The following is a 26908-nucleotide window of genomic DNA, read 5'->3' as shown; positions in this document are numbered from 1 at the left end:
GATTCAGATTGCTCTGCAATTGACCTTGATTCAGTTTCATCTCTTAAAGTATTTGTTATTTCTCGTTATGCGTTACAGTTGGAGACTTTCTTAGAACACGTAAACTCCATGTGTTTTTAGACAGTCCGTCTTTATGAAGAGGGAGGATGGGAGAAATAGAACTGGAGAACAGCACATCTGCTCTGAATTCCCCCATAGTGGCCAGCCCAGAAGCTCTGGTCAGGGCTAAGTTCAACCCACCACATGCTCCCTACTTCCATCCTCCTTAGTTATTGTTTTGAAAGAAAAGACATCTCTTCACGGGTGAAGGAGACTAAACGCAAAGACCCAGAATTCCCACGGGCCCACGACTGGCTGTGAGCAATTGACCTCTGTCTCTGTCACAGCACGACCCCAAAGTCATGTCCCCCTCTGGTTCTCACCACGTTAGCGCCAAATGGCCAGCAACACCAGCAATCAGTTAAATAAAGGTTAGATAATAAGTTACTGTACAAGAGCCTAGGCTGTGATAATGGACATAGTTTTGAGTAGATGTCAGACGATGCCCTGGTTATCTAGATTAGCTCTGCCCCCGCAGGCATTGTCCTATATCTAATCATAGACATCAGTTTATAGCAGTGGTTCTCAACTGGTTTTGCCTCCGAACCCAAATTGCACAAGGTTGTCTCTGTCGCGACCCAATAATAGTATCTCAAAAAATTATCACAAATACAATCTGGAAACTATTTTGAATTCTATATTAGTAGTAAATGTAGCACTTATATGACGAGGGAACAATGTTCCCACCTCTTTCAATGTAAGTAATTAAATGAGGCCCATATTCTTGATGAAGAATGTTAATTAACTCATTGGCTTGAGACCACAAAACCAACCAACTAATAGTTCTATATTCAAAATATTATGATTGAAGAAAAATTGTTAAACGATTCAATAATTAAGTGTAAGTTCATAATTTCTACACACCTAATACCTGGTTTAAGTCGTTTCAGTTCAGACTGGAGTATTTATTTTTTGCTCAGACACCCGCGAACACACTCAACATCCCACCAGTTGAGAATCTCTGGTTTTTAAGTACCAAGAAAGAGTTAATCATGGATTAAACTTCGATTCTTAGTTCCAATATGTATTCAGGAGGAACGATCGGAGTCTAAAGCTAGTTGATAATACCAGTGTTTTTATAGCGGTGAGTAACGTGTTAAGACGAGTGTCTTTCTCTGGCTCACTGTTTGTTGAGATGTCCTTGGCAGGCAGATCCTGAAGTATGGCTTAGTGGGATGACGAGAATGCTCTTTCATTGTCGAGAATATGCAATCAGAATTTAAATCTCCAGAAGCCAAACCGCTAGAGAAAATAAATATTTAATGTAGAAAATAAGCTGTTGGAGTTTTAGAATTCATGACAACCAATTGGGTATTTTAGACTGGCAATATCTCTTAGTGCCTCTGGTGATCAAGTCCTCCCTCCCCCCAACAGAGTGTGTTCAGTCCTTTTGTGTTGCCTTTTGGAGTGTGTCTGATACATTTTCACAGCTGGAGACTCGGTCTGTTTGTAATAAGGAGGAACTGAACAGGGTCAAATATCCTATATTCAGGGGATAGGAGAAGTGCTTTTAAACAAGCCTATGTGCATGTTAGCGGTGTGTTGACTAAATAAGGCTGTGCTATGTCATATGCTATACTAATATAGCCAGTGTTTCCTATCGTGGTGTGGTGGTCAATGGTGTATGTGATTGAGCAGAGATGGCAAACTGTGAGAGGTTCAAGTGTTGCTCCCAACATCAGGCCTGAATGTAGAAACAGCCTTGATTGCAGTGCATCTTTAGGCTTTATGGGCTTTGCTATTGGAATACGAGTGTTTTGAATCACGGTGGGATGGACGTATGTGTGATACAGTAAACACCGTGAGAGGTGTGGAAGTGCTGGAACCAACACGGGGCTGGTATGTAGAAACAGCCCTGTGTTAAAGTCTGAGTAGGCTGCTGCCTGTGTGGAGGAATGTGTCAGTAAGCTGTTCTGCCTGGCATGTCTTGAGAAGGGGACAGATGGGGGGCTTGTGGCTCTCTGAACTACATGGCCTGGGTTAGGAGAGGCTCCTGAATTAGACCCTCTCTCTTCCTCTTACTCTCCATCACTCTCAACCTGACTGCCTGCCAAGTTCCTCTGCTGCTACACACACACACACACACACACAGAGAGAGTCAGAGACAGAAAGCACTCTCCCAGTGGGGTCATGTTTCCCACAAGGTACAGTGAATTCTGGGATTTAACCTCCGCTCCATGACTACTCACATGCTGTGCATTAACGACCTCCACACCACTGACGACCTCTTCAAATGACCTCTAACTAAACCTGTAACTAACCTGCTTGTAGCACTCTGATCAACTTCTATTGTATTCTCTACAACAGATGCCTTTCTGTTCCATGCAATTAAAGTGGCATTCCATCAAACAGTATTACAACGTGATGGTTCATGAATGCCGTAGTGGATGTGTAGGGGTTAGATATGACTGCTGTCCGTTTGGCCGCTGTCGTGCAGTTTGTCTACTGCGTGTATATTTAAAGGGCAAGGTTGGTTCATTGCAATAGGCTTAACATAAACTAGCATCGGTCAGACTGTGGTAGATGGCTTATGATATCATAAAACTATCCTCCTTGATATTTAGTTGTTTTCTAAACCTTTAGCCTCAACACCACATCACAGATGATTTATGTGGAATATGCATATGCACTTCCCTCCTCTGGGATTCCCCATTAGCCCTGACAATAAATCCCCCATAAACCATCTGGGGTGGTGGATTAGACAGAGCAGGAGATTAGGCTTCCATGGTGACTGAGCCGCCTTGTGACTTTCTGCCTGCCGGTGTGTTTGTACCCTTTAACTGCCCTAATCTCTGTGGGGGGGGCACTTTTGAACATGTGAACAATTGGAACCCACTGTTGGTCATCTCAATGACACACCTCTGTTCTGGCATAGAGAGGGAGGGGGACAGCCTGGGTCTGTTGGGGGGGGGGGCAGGCTGCGTCAGCCTTGCTGCCTGGCTTGCAAATGTCTTTATTTCTATGTGGATGAGGTGTGTAGGCCTATGTACAGACATCACATAGACCGCTACTGTGTGTGTGTCTCGCCACACATGCCACAAGCATTGTTCAGTCCCATTTTGGTCCTGGATCCTCTCCAGACAATGCCCCAGGGGCAGTCAAGGCCAAGGCCCTTCTGGGGGAGGGGGGCCTTTTTATACGCCTGTCTGACAGCCAGGGGTCAGCCCAGATGGCATCTGAACACTGAGTTAATGCAAGTAGGGCAGGTACTAGGTACAGCGCCCCTGTGATGAATAGAGGCAGCAGGTAACCTAGTGGTTAGCGTGTTGGGCCTGTAATTGAAAGGTTGCTGGATCGAATCACTAAGCTGACTAGGTTAAAATCTGTCGTTCTGCCCCTGTACAAGGCAGTTAACCCACTGTTACCGGGAACAGTGGGCTGTCATTGTAAATAAGAATTTGTTCTTAACTGACTTGCCTAGTTAAATAAAGGTTCAATTGAAAAGTAAAGAAAACGGGACATGTCCATGTTTCAAATCACGTTTTATTTGTCACATGCGTCGAATACAACAATAGACCTTACCTTACGTGAGACCTGGAATACAACAATAGACCTTACCTTACGTGAGACCTGGAATACAACAATAGACCTTACCTTACGTGAGACCTGGAATACAACAATAGACCTTACCTTACGTGAGACCTGGAATACAACAATAGACCTTACCTTACGTGAGACCTGGAATACAACAATAGACCTTACGTGAAACGTTTAATTACAAGCCCTTAACCAACAATATTGACTAAATAACCCCCCCCGCCCAATATTCCCTCATTTTGAGGGAGAGGTTGTTGTCCTGGCACCACACTGCCAGGTCTCTGACCTCCTACCTATAGGCTGTTTTTTTCCTTTTGTCCTGGTGGGAAAGGGCAGTATTGAGATGGCGTCATCTGTGATTCTGTTGGAGTGGGTCTAGGGTTTCTGGGATGATGGTGTTGATTTGAGCCATGTCCAGCCTTTCAAAGCTATGGGGTGGTAGTCATTTAGGCAGGTTACTTTTGCTTTCTTGGGTACAGGGACTATGGTGGTCTGCTTGAAACATGTAGGTATTAAGGACTCGGTCTGGGAGAGGTTGAAAATGTCAGTGAAGACACTTGCCAGTTGCTTTGCGCACGCTCGGAGTACACGTCCTGTTAATCCGTCTGGCCCCGCGGCTTTGTGAATGTTGACCTCTTTAAAGGGTCTTGCTTACATCGGCTACGGAAAGCCTCTGGAACAGCTGGTGCTCTCATGCATGCTTCAGTGTTGCTTGCCTCATAGCGATTATAAAAGTCATTCATCCTGTCTGGCAGGCTCGCGTCACTGGGCTGCTCGCGACTGGGTTTCCCTTTTGTAGTCTGCAATAGTTTGCAAGCCCTGCCACATTTGATGAGCGTCAGAGCCGGTGTAGTACGATTTGATCTTAATCCTGTATTGGTGCTTTGCCTGTTTGATGGTTCGTCTGAGGGCATAGCGGGACTTCTTATACGGGTCCGGATTAGCGTCCCGCCCCTTGAAAACGGCAGCTCTAGTCTTTAGATCGGTGGGGATGTTGCCAGTAATCCATGGCTTCTGGTTGAGATATGTACGTACGGTCACAGTGGACGACGTCATCGACGCACGTATTGATGAAGCCGGTGACTGATGTGGTTAACTCCTCAATGCCATTGGATGAATCCCGGAACATATTCCAGTCTGTGTTAGTAAAACAGACCTTTAGTGTAGCATCCACATCATCTGACCACTTCCTTATTGAGCAAGTCATTTGTACTTCCTTTTTCTTGTTTTTGCTTGTAAGCAGGAATCAGGAGGATAGAATTATGGTCAGATTTTCCAAATGGAGAATGAGAGAGAGCATCTCTGTGTGTGGAGTAAAGGTGGTCTAGAGTTTTAAAATTATTTATTTTTTCACCTCTGGTTCCACATGTGACATGCTGGTAGGAATGAGGTAAAACGAATTTAAGTTGGCCTGCATTAAAGTCCCTGACCACTAGGAGCGCTTCTGAATCAGCATTTTCTTGTTTGCTTATGGCCTTATACAGCTCGTTGGGTGCGGTCCTAGTGCCAGCATCAGTTTATGGTGGTAAATAGACAGCTACAAAAAAAAATATAGGTGAGATTTCTCTTAGTGTGGTCTAGATCTTATCATGAGGTACTCGATCTCAGGCGAGCAATACCTCGAGACTACCTTAATTTTAGGCATCATGCACCAGCTGTTATTGACAAATAGACACAGATCCCCACCCCTCATCTTACCGGACATAGCTGTTCTGCCCTGCCGATGCACGGAAAACCCAGCCAACTGTATATGATCTGTGTTGTCGTTCAGCCACGACTCGGTTGAAACAGAAGATTTTACATTTTTGAAAATCCTGTCTGTAGGATAGTCTCAACGGCGCTCAACCAGTTTATTCTCCAGCACGGCAGCCGATAGAACGGATACTGGAGTCTGGTTACCCACTCGCCGACAAATTCTCACAAGGCACCCTAATTCCCCCCTCCTATATTTCCTTATTTTCTTCATGCAAATGATGTGGATTTGGGCCTTGTCTGGGAGCAACGTTACATCCTTCAGTACTGATATGTGGTCCTGTGTCACTCAGTTCGTAAGAGCATGGTGCTGGAATCACATGCTAATACTAAATGTATGACCTCGCTGTACTGTGAATAGATCATAATCTTCATCAAATTAATTTGTGATTTTCACTCGAGACTCAATATAAGGATTTACTTATACTTAGACTTGTTAAAGGTACATTGTACGAATTATCCTGTCGAACCCGAAGCCTGTTATTTACTTGCTAGACCTAATGAGAGGCTTAATGGGAGACTAGTTTTCCACTACGCTTTCTAGACACACACTTGAACTTTATCATCCCAGAGTTAGAATCCTATTAAAATTGAAGTGGGTAAACCATTTCAGTAATTAACAGATTGCGTAAGAAGGAATGCCCATAGGATTCCATCAACCTACCAAGTCTAACAATGTTTGTTTACATGACGCTGTGTTCTTAATTACCGACTAATGAGCGTTGTTTTTTAAAGACCATTTTTCTTGTTATAAATATATTTATCTCACTTGCTTGTTTATTGTTCAGGGGATTTTTGTTTAAAGCAGTTAACACTCTAACCCCTCAGTTTGTCAACAGGGAAGTTGATCCTTTCTTCCTCGTAAATAGCCATCCTGCTGCTTTAAAAAAAAAAAATCAGCTTGACAGTTAAAAGAAACCTTTTAAAAATTCAACTGAAGGAATTCCAGATGACTGTTTGGGGAATAAATTGAATTGGAGTTTGATCATCAAACAACTACCCAAGTGTCTCTTGATGTGGTGCTCTGCTCTGGTGAATCTTAACGCAAACTTGTCCTCTTTGAATTAAAGCACAACCCTGACATGATCAACACTGCCAGCTCGGATGGTTAGTCTACTCTTAGTGTTGTTGCTAGATGGTTTTTTGAATGAAAACTAAAGTGTTTTTTCTGCCAGTCAGTCCGTGGGCCAGAGCAGGGCAGATCTCCGTTGTAGCATGGTCTGTGCTGCAGGACCCAGATAAGGACTAGAGCAGGACCAAAGTGGAGGCAGGAGTACATGTCTGTGACATGGCACCACTACTACTGTGTGACTGGACCATTGAGTCATTGACCCTGGCTCTATGGGATTAAAGGCCTTTTTGGATCAAGGCCAATAACACAAAACAGAAAAGCATAACAGACTGTAACAATTCAGTGTTACCTTACAGCACTTCTCTGGATCATGGTCAAGAACACGGCCTACTCTGCTAATACAAACAAACAGGCCTTAACGGTTGCGAGTATTGCCTTTCGGCACAGAAATCTGGTCACACAGTACATTCAATAACACAGGCAGCCACGTCCACCCATGATACAACAGTTGAGTGTTGCCTTATGACGCGGCGGATATCTGGTTGTGCGCCCGTGGCCCCTGCTATGCCAGTCTCTCTGTGTGTCTCCGGTGCGACAGAGGAGCGAGATTTCCCCTATAAATCCATGGAGAGACTCTGAGTGCAGCAGAGGAAGCAACGCTGTTGGTGTAACCCTGCTGCTCCACCACACTGTGACTGACATCTGTTCTGCAGTGTGAGTAGCAATGCGACCTGCTATGCAACCACTTAACGGCACCCGTCTCTTTCTGTTTCCTCATGGATTACTCTAGTTTTTTGCTGGTTCTGCGGCGGATGAAAAAGAAGGGCTCAAGTTCTGATAAGCAGCGCTCGCATTAGCAGAAGAATTAAGAGTCCGGATGGATTCGAGTAATTTGATTGTTTAAGTGGCTTAAAAGGCCCGATAATGAAAAGTTATTGCGAATTGAATTTGTACTTTTCATAACATTGAGACGTTGAGTAAAAAAACAATCAAAGTTTACTGTGTTGCTAGGCTACCGTTTGGACTTTGTAGAAACCTACTCTAACTTCCGCCATCCTCTTAACCATGACTCAAAATAAAGCCCACTTGCACTGATCATAGAAATCAAGTCTGGTGGCTTCAATCAATTGGAACATCCGACAGTGAATCGCTCCCCATCGCTGTTCTCTATAGTCTCCCCCTAGTTCTCTGGAGGGGGGCTGGGTCATATTCCTGTCTGCTCCCCAGGTGAGGGGAGGCCAGCCTGGGCTGAGACCAGCAGAGTTGTCCCCCCTCCCTCTGCCCCATCTGTTGGTTGTACTGTGCTGTCCCGAGCCCGGAGCAGGCACTTCACAGACATGGTGTTTGAATATTTGATACAGGCCTAATTAACTATGCCCTTTTACTGGAGACGATGCACTGCTATTCTCCTGAGCCGAGGCCCTGCCGGCTTCAAGGCTACGCAGCCAAGGTTGTTGTTTTGCTGTCAAGGAGCTCTTCCGTCGCCTGGTTGGAGCTCTGCGCCGCCTGGTTGGAGCTCTGCGCCGCCTGGTTGGAGCTCTGCGCCGCCTGGTTGGAGCTCTGCGCCGCCTGGTTGGAGCTTTGCGCGCGTCCTTCAAACAAAATAGCCTCCACACGCCTACTCTACTGATTCTACGGACAGTAATGTAGCCTACTCAAAAGCATCCACACACCCATCAGGGAACCGTCCCAGCTGTCTCTGGAATGCCAGCTTGTTGATCCAAGCCTGCTAGGAATAGAGGATCAGAGGAATTTGGATTTGTTTTTGGGCTCCCATTTTCAGTGTTTAATAAACTCAATGGGTCTAATTCATTAAAGTTTATACCTCAACCTTCGAACTTTAGAAAATTACATTTGTGCGTCTCATTAATGAGAAGTCACTCTGAAGTGTTTTAAATGGAGCGGGCAAATCAACTGCTGTCCATAGGAACCTTGTTTGTAGCTTTAGTCTAAGTCTGAAAATAAGAGCATGAAAAATGTTTCAGACAGTTATACTTAGGAGTTGAAAGTTTGTTAAATTAAATCCAGACAATATTATTTGGCTTACTAGTCGACGACTAGCGTGATGTAGCATTGACTTGGTGTGATGAACACTGGTTGTCCCATAACTTGGCCTTCTCTCTGGAGAGTTAATGAGCAGTCTATCCCTCATGGAAGCTGAATGCTCACACCATTTTAAACTGTTATTCTGTATGCAATGGAGCTCTGTGTTCAAATGCTCGTTTATGGACCTATTTTTGGCAGTAAATTATGTTTTTGGGGAGAACTGGAACCTTGTTAGGCTAAATACTAATGCTTTTCCTGTTTGTTTGATCTAACAAAGCAGGCCAGCTCTAGCCAGGCCTGAGGAGAATGTCAATGCAGATTGCCTCGTCCATCACTCCTACGCTATGGATAGCAACAAGATGGCACCTGGGTCCTCCTGTGTGTGATTTGCCTCCAGCTGCGGCCTGGATATCCAGCTAAAAGTGCTAGCCCTAGATGGATGGCAGCATTTTGTCAGAGTTGCAGCAACTCATTGCGTCGAGTCATTCTCAATCGCCCATCCCTCCATCTCTTCCTCCCTTTTATCTCTCCTAGTTCTCCCCAACAGGTTGCCAGGTAACAGGGCCAACACAGCCTCCACTGGGGTGTTCAGGTACTCTCAGAACATTACATTGCTTAAAGAGCAATTAATTAGCCACTTTTCAACCTCCGGATCGTTGTCTCCAGCACCAAACCAGTGTCTACATAATGTGAAGACCGAGCCTTTCTATGACGGGTGGTTAAAAACGAAGAAAGGTCCTCAGACAATGCTTCTCTTTCACAGGGTAGGATTAAATGTACAAGACAGTTGATCTTAAAAGCTAGTTTCTAACCCATGGGAGGGTATGAAAATCACTGTTTTTAAACTTTTGATGTCATCGGGTACCTCCAGGAATAAATGTCGTAGCCAGGCATTCAGACTTTGAGAGAGTCCGAGAGGGAGTTGAAAACAGCATGTCCGGTGAACAGGTCAGGGTTCCATAGCCTCAGCTTTGTGTTGGTAGTGTAGCAGTAGTGACATTGACTAGTTCCACAGTATGCTCTTATCGATCTGTGCTTTGCTACAGTGCTTTTTGTAAAACTAGGGGACTTATGAAGTCTGAACAAAACAGGGCCCTTTTCTCTCTCTTTCTATCCCGCTCTCCCTCCCTTTCATGTGTCTCTTTGGGCCACCTCATTACAGGAGACTCGGTGGGCTCCATGTTATGCTCTGTGGAGACCGGTTGGAGTTGGTCTGCCATCTCCAGGACAGGGCTGCACTCTGCCGCAGCTCAGCCATGGCTTTCCTCCTTGACCTTGGGGGAGACATTAGTGTGTCACCCTGTCCTGCCGCCACACTGACTGCTTTATTGGCCCAGGCCACAGGAACACTCTGCCTGTCTGTACTTGCGAATTTTGGACACTTCAGCCCACGAGCTTACTCACAAGTCTGCCTGCTTGCAAACAGACGTCTGCAAGCGTGTGAGCTGAAGTCCATTTTAGCATCCAATCATATTGGTAAATGTCAAGGGATATGCATACGGCGGTACAGGAAATGAATAAGTGTACCCCTGAACAGCTCTGTAAACTCAGGTCTGCCTGACTTCTGCGACGGAAGTGGCTCCGCTATGTCCTCCCTCTATCCCACCTGTTATGTGGAATTAACTCTGAGAAGCCAGCCTGTCGTGGTGTAGGTGGTGTTTTCCAACACGCCGGCTGCCCGTCAGAGACGAGACCCGGCAGAGCTGAGCCGCAAAAGGTCACGTGCACCCGTCCGCCCACGCCAAGGCAAATGCAGCTGAACTCCCGTCCAACTCTCCTGCTGCTGGCACCGCTGTGCCTCAGCCCATGCCGACGCAATCTCACGCTAGCTCTCATGGAAACCTGGCCGGCCTGGACACATGGAGATGGCAGACAATCTCCTGCCGCCTCACGTTAATTGAACCAGTCATCAGAGGGCATTGTGAGCTAGCTACAACGTGCAATGATAACGGAGGTTGAATTTTTGCACGTCACTGACTAGACTTGAATCATTGGACCTAGCTCGTGTGTTGCACACCACTGTATCTGGACCCCTACTGTGGTGTGGGAGGGAGGGAGGGATGATTGGCTATGGCACCATGTCTCTATGACAACGGCCCTGGCTGCTGATGGCTGTGTGGTCTGTAGGTGACAGGCAGCCTGCTCCATGTCTCCCTCCCTCCCACACTGGTTGGATGTTTTAATAAAAATCCTGACCCTGGTAACTGTTGCTATGCGACTCATGATTCCACCCTAGTGCCAGTCCATTTCATCCAAACCCCGCAAGTCTCCCCTTTAGAGGCGTCTCAGGGAAAGAGTGACTGAGGATCAAGCTTCCTGTGAAGAAATCTCCCTAAGATGGTATTACACGGTCACAAAGCATTTCACTGCACCTGATTTAACATCTGTTTTAACATCTGCTAATCTGTGTACGCCACAAATAAACTTTGATTTCAATGTAGCCTGAATAAAACATAGCATAGAAAACTGCTCAGAATCGTGCTGCAGTTCCAACAATGTCCACCAGAGGGAGGCAGTGCTCTATAGGCTCAGACTGTCTGCTGCAGCTGTGCCGCCAGAGCAGCATCCCAGGCTTCACACACACATCGGCTGTTTCTCATCTGCTACCCGCTGTCACTGGACAGCCTCATTCAGCCGTGTGTGTGTGTGTGTGTGTGTGGGCCCACCCTGTCAGCTCCTCTGGGGTAGCGTCAGAGCCTCAGACACAGAGCCACTCTGGTGCACAATGCAGGGGGATGGAGGTACTGGGAGAGGTCGACTGTGTGGATACGATGAGGGTCAACGGCTGGGGACTTGATGAATTCTACTGTCTGGTGCAGGCCTACAGTAGATTTGTTTATTTCACTGACAACCTCTTCATTGAAGAGGGAGCATGAACTCAATCCCAGCTTTTAAATGACCTCCTCTCGAACACTGTGGTGAATGCAAAGGTACTCATTAAATTGGCGGAAAACACACACACACACACACACACACCTCCTACTCTGGGCCATACCGTACTTGTGGCAGCTCGTAGGCAGACTCCAGACACAACATGTCGAGAGGTAGAGTGGAGCCAAACAGTTGGGATCACTGAGTAACACGGATAAACGTTTGGCTCAATGAACACACTGCCCCCGCGCACACGTCCCCTCGTCCCTACCTCCCTCACCCATTTCCATCTCTACGCAAATTGACTGTGGCATTTCCCCTGCCGCCTGCCTCACCCCTGTAGCAGCAGAGCCTCGGTTGCTCGCCACCTGGCTTGGCTGACAAGCCACAGCTTTATGACACTCGCCACCCGGGATTAGGTTGGAATGTCTCTGTTGACAACTGTCTGGCCCCAGGCCTCTTTGCGTCGGGAGTGAGCATTGGGGCAATTATTAGGCCCCAGTGGCAAAGCCACAGTTCCCTTATTTTAGGGGGCGCCCGCCTCGTTGAGCATAGAGCGTTGGGCACCGCGTTTTTAGAACACACATCCTAACTTTCCATTGTACATTATGGCCATTCAGGATTATGAGATAGATAGGCATGCATATGCATTTATATACATATCTGTGTGCCCTGGCCAAGCCAATTTGTCATTTTGTTTGGCCTTGGAGAAATGTGTTTTAAGGACTATTTCTCACAAAAGCCGCCCTAGACATTAAAGATTAATGGCTGCGTGCAATTTTTATGATTTTCAGCTAGTTATTCTTCTCTCAAATGAGCTTTCTGTTACGCTTTTAGTATGTGTGTGTGTGTGTGTGTGTGTGTGTGTGTGTGTATACTGTGTGGGAGAGAAGGTCTGGATTCCTATTGGAAAGACTGGAGGCAGGTTTAAACCACTTGACAGAGTTGACACGTTGCTGCTCCCAGGCCAGTAGTGCAACAGGAAGCTCTGCCACTCGTCTTCATTCTGCTAAATAGCTGTTGGCTTTTTGACTTACCTCCATGGACGTTTTCAGATTTTGAAGCAATACAATGTCTAGCAATTAGGATATGGAAATGGGCCTGTGCCTCTGCAGAGCTGAACAGAGCCCTATGTCCCAACAGTGTCTATTTAAACTCCAGCTGTTTTTCTTAGGAACTAATCAAACACCAACCAGAAGGGTTTTTCTTAATCCTCTGTGGATGTTATTTTCTCTCGGCCAAACTCTTTTTCCAAATGTTCTTAGTTGAATGCATTCAGTTGTACCAAATGACTAGGTATCTCTCTTTCTCTTTACTCCGGCGTCCGATCCATGTGAAAGTCATTTTAACGTTTGCCTGTATCTTCAATGCTATTGTTTATAGGGTAATAGCTTCTGCGACCGTAATCGCTGGCTGTCGGCTGGTGTTTATGCCCAGCGGAGGATGCTAATGTAAACAGGAAGGAACCTCAACTCACACTTGTACACAGTGGCAGGCCGTCGCTGTACAAGGGGCTGGACGACTCATTCAAATCAGGTCCAATTTTATTGGTCACATCCACATGGTAAGCAGATGTTATTGCGAGTGTAGCGAAATGCTTGTGTGTGATTACTCATTCATCAACTTTGTGTTCTAGCATGTGTTGTGTAGCGAAATGCTTGTGTGTGATTACTCATTCATCAACTTTGTGTTCTAGCATGTGTTGTATAGATTGGTACGGCTAATCACTCACTGTTGCAAAGGGAGGTGTGACTGCAAGTGTGTTATAATGTAAACAGCGAGGAAACGGTCTGTGTGTGGTCCGGTATGAGCTAAGCCTTCCCAGCGATCCATCATGCCCAGTCCCCATACAAGCCCAGGCCAGAAGAGCCTCGTTATGCTTTGTCTGATTTGGCTGTCAGAGCCTTCCACATGTGTGAAATAAGGGAATGTGTTGCTATGGTTACACGTAAACAGGTTCCCGTTTCTGAATAGTCTGATGTACCGTATTTGTTTCATATTGTAATGGATTTGCAAGCATGCTTAGTCTTATGTCTTCTAAAACACAAGTTGCCCTGATGCTTTAATCACTTGAAATGAAGCTGGTGTCTTTAATGGTGAAACAGCCATGTCCATTTGGGATGTTACAACATCAAAAAAGGTACTTCAAACAGCACCCTTTCCCCCCCTCCCTGTAAATCCTTTCATGTGCTATAGAAGGACAATATGTACTGCAGTTGACTGTGCTGCGCCACGCTTCTCAGCTCGGCGACAAAAACGACAACGGTGGGGGTGGGGGAACAGTGGCACCGTTTCCCCCTACGGTGGATTCCCTCTCTAAGTCACAGGCGAACATCCTCCAATACATTTACTCAGTTTTTAGACACATTTCGACTTGTTCTTGAAGTTTCGGTAATATAGGTCCCAGTCTTAGCAGCATTGGCTGTCATGGTCAGAAACATGTGTAAGTGTGCTGAGTAACTCGAGGTACCAAAAAGGCTGGACCTTTTGACACATCAGTGTTTCTCCTCACAGAATGCAACCTAAGGGATCCTGAAGGTATTGTAATGACCTGACTAGATCATAAATGAACAATTGTCCAGACAGAGGCTTGAGTTTGCGAATTGACGGTTTATTGAACCAACTTTACACAGGCTACTGTTTGGGCCGTAGCACACGCCAAATAGATGACAGATAACCCACAAGCCAATCGTGACCTTCTCTTGTGAAGCCCAGACGTAAGAGAGAGAGAACAAAGGCTGAACCTGGTCTTAACTTCCAATTCCCAACCCCCCTCCACGCCACTCCGCCAACCACCAGGATGCCCGGCATCAGAACATTCCAGGCATTCCCGTGATTGGCAGATAGCAGGTTGATTGACATGTCGGACCCCGCGAACACCGGGTACTGGTCAGTACAACACAACCACCTCCTAGCCTAGCACATAACACACAGCTGTCTGTGCGGGTCGCTACAGTATAGACGACTGGAGTGAAGTGTGTTCTGGAATAGCTCTGCTGACAGGGTGTGTGTGAGAGATCACTGGGTGGTGTGTGTGTGGTGTGTGTGTGTGTGTGTGCGCTCGTTGCTTTTGACCAAAATGCTTGAGCAAGTAAATTGCTTTGTTTACTGAGGATGAGTTACCACCACGCAGGTAAACCTATTCTCACTGAGAAGATCAGACCGTAACTCCCATTGGCGTTAGCATATTTAAGAAGATCAGACCGTAGGTTAAGATCCTATAGGCTAATATAGCCCATCCGAGTTAGCATATTCTCATTAAGAAAATCAGACCGTAGGTTAAAATCCTATAGGCTAATATAGCCCATCAGAGTTAGCATATTCTCATTAAGATCAGACCGTAGGTTAAGATCCTATAGGCTAATATAGCCCATCCGTTATTCTCATTAAGAAGATCCTATTAAAATCCTATAGGCTAATATAGCCCATCGGAGTTAGCATATTCTCATTAAGAAGATCAGACCGTAAGATCATATTCTCAGAGTTAGCATATTCTCATTAAGAAAATCAGACCGTAGGTTAAGATCCTATAGGCTAATATAGCATATTGGCATATTATAGCATATTGGCGTCCACTTGAACTGTAACCACAAACATGAACCTTTTTTCTAGTACCGCTCAGTTGATCTCCCACCCCCCCCCCCGTTCTACCTTAAACCCTGACCTCTAAATCTCCTCAAGTTTTGGAAGTTAACATCCGTCTGGAGGCTGTTTTAAACTGCATGGCATTCAGGATAAGAGATTCCCTCAAACCGAAGGCTTTGGGCTTGAATTCCCCAGGACCCAAGGTTAAATCCCTCATGGCTGACATTCCTACTGTTTACCTTGGGCCTATCATGTTAACAGACATAAACCTCGGCAGTGGGTCCATGGCACATAGTTTGGAAGTTGAAGATTAGCCAAAAAGCTCATGTAGCCGGAATATAGACATGGGAGATACATTTGCTGTAGCCTATTCAGGATGTGTTCGGAAACGAGCAGTTTTGCTGGTGTCTCTGGTTACCATCACCGATGTGTCTGCACTCTTGACTGTTTACACTAAACCTCTGTGGGAAAGGTACTAATGCTGCTAGCTTCGCATTCAGACTCACACACTTATACAGCGGGGAGTTCTTTTGTATTTATGAATTATTCAGTTGCCTGCCAACATCCAGAAGCAACACACAATGAAGAGGCCTCTCGGTTCAAGAGGACTAGGGCTTTGTTTTTCATTACATCTTTATTGATCAGGGATGGGCAGCGTAGGGGGGAGTCAGCATTCTTTGTTGTCCGTCAGTTCTGCCGAGTTGTGAAGACTCTGTCATCCCCACTGATCCAGACCTATTTTTTCTGTAGTTAAATTTTCCCATAGCAATTATTTATTTCTCCAGCCTTCTTTTCTCCAGCCTTTTGATTAGAATTTGAGGAAGTTCCACGTGCTGAGATGTGACCTATGTGGGTATGGTAATGGCGTCTATTCCCAATAGGTTGACACTATATTGAGAAATGTCCTAGCCGGCATACAGCAGCACATTCTGTGGACAACATCGTCCCAGAAGAAGTGGAGGCAATTAAAAAAGTTGGAGAACTTCTCCTGCTCTTCTAAGGGAGATTTCGACCTTCAAATTAAATCCCAAGTTCTCGAAAAGTTGGGAAACGGCGGCACTCCAATAAGTTAATTAAAAAAATTGGACAAAAATCTGATCTGCTTGCCATGAGTTGGCATAAACTGTCACTGTTTATGACAGGTGTCATGTCCCACTGCGATACTGTAACATTATGCCCCCCCCTCCATGTCCCACTGCGCTACTGTTAAATTATGCCCCCCATGTCCCACTGCGATACTGTAACATAATGCCCCCCATGTCCCACTGTGATACTGTAACATTATGGTTCCCCCCCATGTCCCACTGATACTGTAACATTATGCCCCCATGTCCCACTGCGATACTGTAACATTGTGCCCCCCATGTCCCGCTGTGATACTGTAACATTATGCCCCCATGTCCCACTGATACTGTAACATTATGCCCCCATGTCCCACTGCGATACTGTAACATTATCGCCCCCATGTCCCGCTGTGATACTGTAACATTATGCCCCCCCCATGTCCCGCTGTGATACTGTAACATTATGCGTCCCACTGTGATACTGTAACATTATGCCTCCCACTGTGATACTGTAACATTATGCCTCCCACTGTGATACTGTAACATTATGCCTCCACTGTGATACTGTAACATTATGCCTCCCACTGTGATACTGTAACGTTATGCCCCCACTGTGATACTGTAACATTATGCCCCCACTGTGATACTGTAACATTATGCCTCCCACTGTGATACTGTAACATTATGCCTCCCACTGTGATACTGTAACATTATGCCTCCCACTGTGATACTGTAACATTATGCCTCCCACTGTGATACTGTAACATTATGCCTCCCACTGTGATACTGTAACATTATGCCTCCCACTGTGATACTGTAACATTATGCCTCCCACTGTGATACTGTAACATTATGCGTCCCACTGTGATACTGTAACATTATGCGTCCCACTGTGATACTGTAACATTATGCCTCCCACTGTGATACTGTAACGTTATGCCTCCCACTGTGATACTGTAACGTTATGCCTCCCACTGTGATACTGTAACGTTATGCCCCCCACTGTGATACTGTAACATTATGCCTCCCACTGTGATACTGTAACATTATGCCTCCCACTGTGATACTGTAACATTATGCCTCCCACTGTGATACTGTAACATTATGCCTCCCACTGTGATACTGTAACATTATGCCTCCCACTGTGATACTGTAACATTATGCCTCCCACTGTGATACTGTAACGTTATGCCCCCCATGTCCCACTGTGATACTGTAACGTTATGCCCCCCATGTCCCACTGTGATACTGTAACGTTATGCCTCCCACTGTGATACTGTAACGTTATGCCTCCCACTGTGATACTGTAACATTATGCCTCCCACTGTGATACTGTAACATTATGCCTCCCACTGTGATACTGTAACATTATGCCTCCCACTGTGATACTGTAACATTATGCCTCCCACTGTGATACTGTAACGTTATGCCTCCCACTGTGATACTGTAACGTTATGCCTCCCACTGTGATACTGTAACGTTATGCCTCCCACTGTGATACTGTAACGTTATGCCTCCCACTGTGATACTGTAACGTTATGCCCCCCATGTCCCACTGCGATACTGTAACGTTATGCCCCCCATGTCCCACTGCGATACTGTAACGTTATGCCCCCCCATGTCCCACTGTGATACTGTAACGTTATGCCCCCCATGTCCCACTGTGATACTGTAACGTTATGCCCCCCATGTCCCACTGTGATACTGTAACGTTATGCCTCCCACTGTGATACTGTAACATTATGCCTCCCACTGTGATACTGTAACATTATGCCTCCCACTGTGATACTGTAACATTATGCCTCCCACTGTGATACTGTAACATTATGCCTCCCACTGTGATACTGTAACGTTATGCCTCCCACTGTGATACTGTAACGTTATGCCTCCCACTGTGATACTGTAACGTTATGCCTCCCACTGTGATACTGTAACGTTATGCCTCCCACTGTGATACTGTAACGTTATGCCCCCCATGTCCCACTGCGATACTGTAACGTTATGCCCCCCCATGTCCCACTGTGATACTGTAACGTTATGTCCCCCCATGTCCCACTGCGATACTGTAACATTATGCCCCCCCATGTCCCACTGCGATACTGTAACATTATGCCCCCCCACCCATGTCCCACTGTGATACTGTAACATTATGTCCCACTGTGATACTGTAACATTATGCCTCCCATGTCCCACTGCGATACTGTAACATTATGCCTCCCATGTCCCACTGCGATACTGTAACATTCTGCCCCCATGTCCCACTGATACTGTAACATTATGCCCCCCCATGTCCCACTGCGATACTGTAACATTCTGCCCCCCATGTCCCACTGTGATACTGTAACATTATGTCCCACTGATACTGTAACGTTATGCCCCCCCCATGTCCCACTGTGATACTGTAACATTATGTCCCACTGTGATACTGTAACATTATGTCCCACTGTGATACTGTAACATTCTGCCCCCATGTCCCACTGTGATACTGTAACGTTATTCCCCCCATGTCCCACTGTGATACTGTAACGTTATGCCCCCATGTCCCACTGTGATACTGTAACAATTTGCCCCCATGTCCCACTGCGATACTGTAACATTATGGTTCCCCCCATGCCCCACTGTGATACTGTAACATTATGCCCCCATGTCCCACTGTGATACTGTAACATTATGTCCCACTGTGATACTGTAACATTATGCCCCCATGTCCCACTGTCATACTGTAACATTATGCCCCCATGTCCCACTGCGATACTGTAACATTATGCCCCCATGTCCCACTGTGATACTGTAACGTTATGCCCCCATGTCCCATTGCGATACTGTAACATTATGCCCCCATGTCCCCTGCGATACTGTAACATTATGCCCCCCATGTCCCACTGTGATACTGTAACATTATGCCCCCATGTCCCACTGCGATACTGTACTGTAACATTATGCCCCCATGTCCCACTGTGATACTGTAACGTTATGCCCCCATGTCCCATTGCGATACTGTAACATTATGCCCCCATGTCCCCTGCGATACTGTAACATTATGCCCCCATGTCCCATTGCGATACTGTAACATTATGCCCCCCCATGTCCCACTGCGATACTGTAACATTCTGCCCCCATGTCCCACTGTGATACTGTAACATTATGCCCCCCCCCATGTCCCACTGCGATACTGTAACATTCTGCTCCCCATGTCCCACTGATACTGTAACGTTATGCCCCCATGTCCCACTGTGATACTGTAACATTATGCCCCCATGTCCCACTGCGATACTGTAACATTCTGCCCCCCATGTCCCACTGTGATACTGTAACATTATGCCCCCATGTCCCACTGCGATACTGTAACATTCTGCCCCCATGTCCCACTGATACTGTAACGTTATGCCCCCATGTCCCACTGTGATACTGTAACGTTATGCCCCCATGTCCCACTGTGATACTGTAACATTATGTCCCACTGTGATACTGTAACATTATGTCCCACTGTGATACTGTAACGTTATGCCCCCACATGTCCCACTGCGATACTGTAACATTGCCCCCATGTCCCACTGCGATACTGTAACATTATGGTCCCCCCCATGTCCCACTGTGATACTGTAACGTTATGCCCCCACATGTCCCACTGCGATACTGTAACATTATGCCCCCATGTCCCACTGCGATACTGTAACATTATGCCCCCCATGTCCCACTGTGATACTGTAACGTTATGCCCCCATGTCCCACTGCGATACTGTAACGTTATGCCCCCATGTCCCACTGCGATACTGTAACGTTATGCCCCCATGTCCCACTGCGATACTGTAACGTTATGCCCCCATGTCCCACTGCGATACTGTAACGTTATGCCCCCCATGTCCCACTGCGATACTGTAACATTCTGCCCCCATGTCCCACTGTGATACTGTAACATTATGCCCCCCCCATGTCCCACTGCGATACTGTAACATTATGCCCCCCAAAAAAAAAAAAGTTACCTGACACAGACCAGCTGATCTGGACATTTCTGACTAATTGTAAATAGCGCTTTAAGGTATGTAATGACTGACATGACAAGAAGAACTGCTGATGCACTACCCAATTTAGAAATGTCACCTTGTGCATTCTACTATCGCAGGTTTCAAGAGTATGTTGAAAGCCCGACTGAGTTCCAAAAAAAAAGAAAAGGGCCCCACCGTTTTGGAACCACTGTGTTAAGAGACCATGTCAAAGCAGCTGATTACAGTGGTAAGTCAGGGAGGAGCAGACAGGACAGGAGGGGGCTGGTCTGGGGGATTGCACATGTCACCCCATTGAGCTTCCTCATAACTGCAGTTTTGGACAACCGGTGGAACTCATTCCTCCCCAGGGGGTCAGGGAGCCGGATTCCACAGTGACTCGTCGTTCCGGGGGGGCGTGGCCTATCCTGAGGCATGGCAGACAGCTGCTCTGCCTGGCAGGGACCGCAGCGATGACATCACGCCCTGGGATAATTTAAAGAGGGCCGATGAGCTGGGCAGCGAGCTCGTAGTGGACAGACCAGCATCAACAAAGCACCGTGAGGGTTGTATTAGTGTTTTCAAGAGCTCCAGAGAGAAGAGTCGAATTCCCCGGCCACTACGTACAACAACCTGCTCCCTGAGCCGACCCACCCCTGATTACCCCTCTGGGATATGACCTACTAGCCCCTGTTCTTGCAATGCTGAGGCATTGCCCCATACCCCTTTTCGCATCTTCCGGATCCCGAAAGAAGATGCCCAAGGCCTCTGGGAAAGAGAAGGCCCCCCTGGCAACACCGGAGAGCCTGGCCCTGGACATAGTGGCAGACCCAAAGGTGGTGGTCAAGGTGGCTAAGGACCCACCACTGCCCCCGCAGAAAGTGCTCCGGCTCTTCAGCATCAACATCATCACTCAGGGGCTGCCCTTCTGTCGCAGACGGGTGAGTGCTGCCGGGCTTGGGCCCAAGGTGTGTTAAGGGGGGTTGGGGTAGGCCAGATGCTTACCGACATGAGTGAGGAATCTCGCCTGTCACCCACATAATGTCAAGGGTTCACTCCGCACCCTGCTGGCTTATATGTGAGACGGGACTGACGAAAGCACAACTGTCTGCGGACTAGTGCAACTGTGATTCTGTTTTAGCGTCAAGGTCTCTTCCCCGTTTCCTCTCTTCTGTTGAATTGCACGTTGTCAGTCTCTGTTTTTGTGTTTGTAGTTAATCAAAGTGACAGTTTTTGTCTCCATCTGACAGAGGTTGTTTGTTTCCCTCTTTTTGTTTCTGCTCTGGTGACTATTTTCTTTTGTTTTTGAAATGTTCAACAAGAGTCTTGTTTCTTCCCTGGGTTGTATATTGTCAAAGTGAAACGCAGTTGAGGCCGTCTCAAAAATAGTTCTGACCTCTGACCCACAAGCCTTCTCAACGTGGATATAAACACTGTATAAACACTGTACCTACTACATCTCTTCCCACTTCAGTCAACAAACAGTCATTTGTTACCTGTACTGTTGTGTCTCGTCTTGTTTCATTAAATCAAGATGGAAAGATAAAAGCCATAGTCAGTGTTGGCACTTGTCCTTGACCGTAAATGCAGTGACAGGTTTTATTCTTGACAAAGCGTTTCATAATATGAAAACTATATTGCCAACACGTGAATGAGCGCAATAGCTTGTCAGTTTGGTAGAATACCCGATTCCCCAAGGACTTTTACTAAGGGCTTTGTCACAATTACATTGTACCATGTTGTGTAATGCTAACAAATGCACACTACCAATCCTTAATCATGTGCCTACTTCAGCAAATAGCTTTCAACCAATTTATTTTTATTTAAGTATTCGGTTTCTCTCTAAAACACGGTTTTATGCTACCGTGTGTCGTGGGTAGACTGCTGGGCGCAACAATGCTCTTGTTGACGCAGTCATGTGCCCGGGCAGCCTCGCCCAAAGAGCCGTTCAGGACTCCTACATGTGACCTTAAAAAGGCTGCATGGTATCTCTCTATTTATAGGTTATGTTTAGGAGACGGTGACCAAATGTATTGATCGCAGGGATAAACACCTGGCAGCTTCTGTAGTCCAAGGAAATATCGGTTGTCGACGTTTCAAGAACGTAAAGTTGAACGTTTTACAGGGACAAGTGCATAAAAGACACAGGCTCTGGATGTCCTCTCCCTTCAGTAGTCTTTTATTGCTGACATGTTTCAGTGATGTCATCCGATTAATGGGAGAGGTGCTGCTAGATAGGAGGGGGGCCAGTGACGGCCAGGACAGTTCAATGGTATCGGACGCGATGGAACGTTACACCTCGACAACTGGCCTGCGGCTTTACTCCTTATGCTCAGCAACCTAAGTCCAGCATCCTTACACGTACACACTTTTTATGTGTGTGTGTGGCGCACTGCGGCAACAAGTGGAGAAGGCTGACCAAGGCTTTGTCTGCCATGTTGAGCTGTTATCCTGCCAAATTGAATTGCGGCCCACGCAACCTTTTTTCTAGTTGTTCCCCTGTAAGGAATCAGACGTACCACAGCTTTTGTACCCCCTGTCTGTGACGTGGGAAATGTTGGCAGCCCTTGATGGGCAATTTGCACTTTTGTGACATTGTACTGATGTGAACCCTTAAAAAAACTTCATTACTTTGGGGAATTGAATTGACTACCGCTAACAGCATTGATATTTTCTTGTCAAATTAGACTGGCACCTCAATGTTTGAGTGTTGGCTACATCATAGTAAAAATGCCTTGGAGCTTAGACGAAGGGCTCTTTTTTTTATAGGGGTTGCTGAGGGAAGGATGGGAGAGGACATGAAAGATTGAGAGAATATAATTGTCCTCTTTCCACCTCCGCAGTTTTCAGAGGGAGTTGAGGGACAGAGTGAAGGATGGAGAGAGAATGAGGAGAGGACACAGCTAAAACAGTGACTGAGGAGACTGCAACCCTCTCGCTCGCTCGCTCTCCCCGCCCCCCTCTCGCTCGCTCGCTCGCTCTCCCCGCCCCCCTCTCGCTCGCTCGCTCGCTCTCCCCGCCCCCTCTCGCTCGCTCTCCGCGCCCCTCTCCCCGCCCTCCGCTCGCTCTCCCTGCCCCCCACTCGCCCTGCCCCCTCTCTCTCCCTCCCCACATTTTGTCTCCCCCTGTCTCTTGCTCTCCCCCTCTCTCTCTCTCTCTTCTGTCTGAGATCAAAGCCAGCCACTGGGTAAAACAGCTCCGAGACAAAGGGATCAGAATGGTAATTTGTCCTTCATTAGCGCTGTTTACGCGCTAGCTGCAGGTTCAAAAGCTGAGCCGAAAGGGCTCTAAGGGGGTGGCTAGGCAGGATAATATCCACTATGCTCCGTCTTTCCTGGCCACAGAGTCAGAATAAAAGAGATGTTTCTCTTTGTAAGTGTTTCGCTCACTGTCCAATGGGATTCAAGTGGTACTCATAATAATCACCATAATCATTTTTTGCAAGGTAAAACAGACTGTTACATTCCTCTGTTACACTGCATGACTAACAAAAAGGGAGACCAAACTAGGTTCACAGTCAACGCACACGTCACAAAGCAGGATGAGCAACTGTCCAGGCATACGATGGCTATAGCCCTTTAACCTGTTAAACTCAGTGGTTGTTTTGGACCCGGTACTCTAGTCCTTTAACCTGTTAAACTCAGTGGTTGTTTTGGATCCGGTACTCTAGTCCTTTAACCTGTTAAACTCAGTGGTTGTTTTGGACCCGGTACTCTAGTCCTTTAACCTGTTAAACTCAGTGGTTGTTTAGGACCCGGTACTCTAGTCCTTTAACCTGTTAAACTCAGTGGTTGTTTAGGACCCGGTACTCTAGCCCTTTAACCTGTTAAACTCAGTGGTTGTTTAGGACCCGGTACTCTAGCCCGTTAAACTCAGTGGTTGTTTTGAACCCGGGTACTCTAGCCCTTTAACCTGTTAAACTCAGTGGTTGTTTTGGACCCGGTACTCTAGCCCTTTAAAAGGCTGTTTGTGAGGTGATTCTCCCCAAGAACTTCATGAAAGCGGAATGTCTTGACCTCCATCCAGTGTTAATTTGTACCGTGTACTGTTTCAGATGTGTTGTGGGCTGTAAAATGGTGTTGAGGGTGTTAGAACTGTAAATAAGGTGTCCCACTGGGTACCTTCTGTGTTCTCTCATTCTCTTGCTCCCTCCCTCTTTCTAGTTCATCCCTCCCTTCATTCCTTACCTCCCTCTCCTTTGGTAAGGAATGTTCTGTGCCCTGTTTTCTACAACTGCTAGGGAAACTCAGCCTTGACGCTAATTAGGATTTAATCGTTTGAGCTGAAGGTGAAATACACCTTTTGGTACCAACCAGACCTAGGCCTCCAGGGGAGCATGAAACGAGACACCCCTGGCACAGGGAACCGAACACGGGAAGAATAAAGTTAGTTAAGCCCCCACCTCTGGCAGCCTCCGGATGGTAATTGGTTTATATATATATATATATATATATTTTTTTTTTTTTAATGTAGGATTACGGCACTGTTGCCGGTCGAGCTTAATCCCTGGCTTCCCGTTGCGAGAGTGCAGTTTCCCCCTCCAAAAGCAGAGCAGCGCCCGCGGCATGCCGACCCCTCCATCAGGGGATCTTTGCCTTCCCTCTCTACCTCTTTCACTCTCTCCCACTAACTAAAACACTGCAGAATACAGGTGTTCTATCAGCAACTTGCACACATTCCCCCAGTAAGATTAACTTTGTATGAAAAGACAAAATGGGCCCTTACAGGCTTCCCCTTTTGTTCTTTAGTGGGTCGTGTTCAAGAACAAGTTCCTTTTGTTTTTGAGTCTTTGTCACTGTGTTAAAATGGTACCTTGCGAGGAGAGAGTTCCAGGCCCCGAACTGAAAAACAGTCTAAACTTTGCCACTGGCTGCCTTCTGGAAGAACGTTGTCTCAGTAGACCAAACCAAACAGTAGCTAGGTCCCCAATGCCCAGTTGTGGGGCTGCTCTTGCTGGTGTGCCACGCAGACTCCATCAGACTCTACTGTGGAGGCAGCAGCTGGCTGCAGTGAATGGAATTGCTGGTATTTCTCTGGTCTTTATGGGACGTTAGAACTTAAGTCCCCGGAGCTTCTGCTTTCAAGAGAGCTCATTCCTCAGAGACCCAGGAGCTTTCACAAGACATTTCTGTCATTTCTAATGCGACAGTGTTGCTGCTGAGATAATTTCAGAAAGGTTTAGTTATTTTAACAAAACTTAAGTTAATAAACTTATTTAACTGAATACATTATCATATGTTCCATAGTACGGAGCGATTTAGTGATTTGAGGTAGTTTGATTATTTAAAAAATAATCATGGATTACGGTTTCGATTATACATTAAATGCATTATGGATTATTGACAGAAAATATATATTTTTTTTGGGGGGGGGAATTCCGAAGTCAATCATTATGAACATTCAATTGCAAAAACATAGAGACGATGGAATATTTTCAGTCGGGTCAATAGAGAAATAGGAAATGACTATGAAATAATCTAATTTTAAAAGTTTTTTATTTTATGACTTGATTTTTTTTTTCATTCCTTAAAGTAATCATCTCATCTCTGCTCAGGGAATAGCAGCCAGCCAGACTAACATCTAACGTTATCTCGGTGCTCCCCATACGGATCTTCAGTCATCCTATTCAGCTAGGCTAGCCTGACAAAATCATTTTTCTGCTTCTTCAAAGTAGATGAGGCATACATGCACAAACGGTCTCTATCCCTCTCGTTGTTGTGTACATTCCTCTCTCATGCGTTCTGTGTGTATCTAACCTAACGTAGCGTGCGTAAAAGTGTCTTTGTCCAAGCCGGAAAGAACAGGTGCAATGGATGTTCTTGACTATTTCTTGAACTGCATTGTTGTTTAAGAGCTTAAGTAAGCGTTTCACGGCAAGGTCGTATGTAATTCAACTAAGATTAATTGTAGTTAATTACCAGGTTTCTGCACTGAACTAGGTTGAATATTTGCTTAATGCAAACTACAACTCCCCTTCAGGCCAGCATTTCTGTCGAATAATTGGATTTCTCTCGGCGCGTTGGGCTCACACACAACTCCTGAATGGAATTCAAGCAATTGAACTGACATCGGTCAATTAGTTGTTTTAATAAACCCACCCAAAAGAAAACGAAATCTTGGTTAATCGCTCAGCAATAATGTTACATAACATTTGTTTCCTCTGTAATAGCTTAGCAATAATATGTCTCCTGAAATGTAGGTACACAAGCTTAAATACGGTCCTTGTCTGAGGACATCTCCAGGATCTTTTGTATCGTCCTTCAACTCTGTCAATCTCCTGGTATAAATAGCATAGAGACTTGGCTTGAGTTTCCAATTCAAATGTGCCAACAGGTTACGCAAACCTCGTTTGCCAGGCTCAGAAAAGGTATCCAGCTGCTGATGGTTATCGGGGAATTAGACTTACACGGCAGTGCATTTGAGACTTGGTGTTACTTTCCTGGCTCATCCTGCTGCCATGCCATTTTGAGTAAGATGATCTGGACCTGCCCATTACAGCTATGTGTCCTGTCCCCTGCCATCAGCCAGGGCCATCAGCTGCTTGGACTTTCGCTCAGTATAGGCGACAACTTTCTCTAGAGACTCTGATATCAAGTGCAAAGTGGATGAGCTAATAGCTAGATCTCAAAAGCCACGGAAGGAAACACTTTGCTTATTTTGTCCGTTATACATCCCTTCTTTGCCTTCAAAGTAGTTTTGTATATATATATATATATATACACACATCTCCTCACGGGGACATGTAAGCTGTTGCGGATTTCGCCGTTAACCAGCCAAGTATCTAGTATAAAACAAGATGTTATAATTGAGTGCTCATATGGCCTTTTTGTTTGTTTGTAAGGTGTCTGTGTGTGTGAAGCAGGGCGACGTTGACACTCTTGGTAGGTGCGGCCTATGAT

At 46.1% G+C, this 26908-nt stretch overlaps 1 protein-coding gene across 6 annotated transcripts in view; it reads left to right on the top strand.

Moving 5' to 3' along the window:
• Positions 1-26908, top strand: part of fbxw7 (F-box and WD repeat domain containing 7) — a 209251-nt gene that overhangs the window by 86654 nt on the left and 95689 nt on the right. Inside the window, exon 1 of one of the 6 annotated variants that reach the window (XM_029687111.2) lies at positions 20530-20950. The exons of 4 other annotated variants lie outside the window; for them this stretch is intronic. In XM_029687111.2, coding sequence (XP_029542971.2) covers positions 20711-20950 — 240 coding nt within the window. In that variant the 5' untranslated portion in view covers positions 20530-20710. Of the gene's footprint in view, positions 1-20529; positions 20951-26908 lie in introns of those variants that run through there. One more of the 6 variants, XM_029687109.2, reaches the window with a different exon arrangement.

This window comes from Oncorhynchus nerka, linkage group LG18 (genome assembly GCF_034236695.1).
Source record: "Oncorhynchus nerka isolate Pitt River linkage group LG18, Oner_Uvic_2.0, whole genome shotgun sequence".
Classification (NCBI taxonomy): Eukaryota; Metazoa; Chordata; class Actinopteri; order Salmoniformes; family Salmonidae; genus Oncorhynchus; species Oncorhynchus nerka.
The sequence above is the reverse complement of the archived record's forward strand: the minus strand, read 5'-3'. Positions and strand labels throughout refer to the sequence as shown.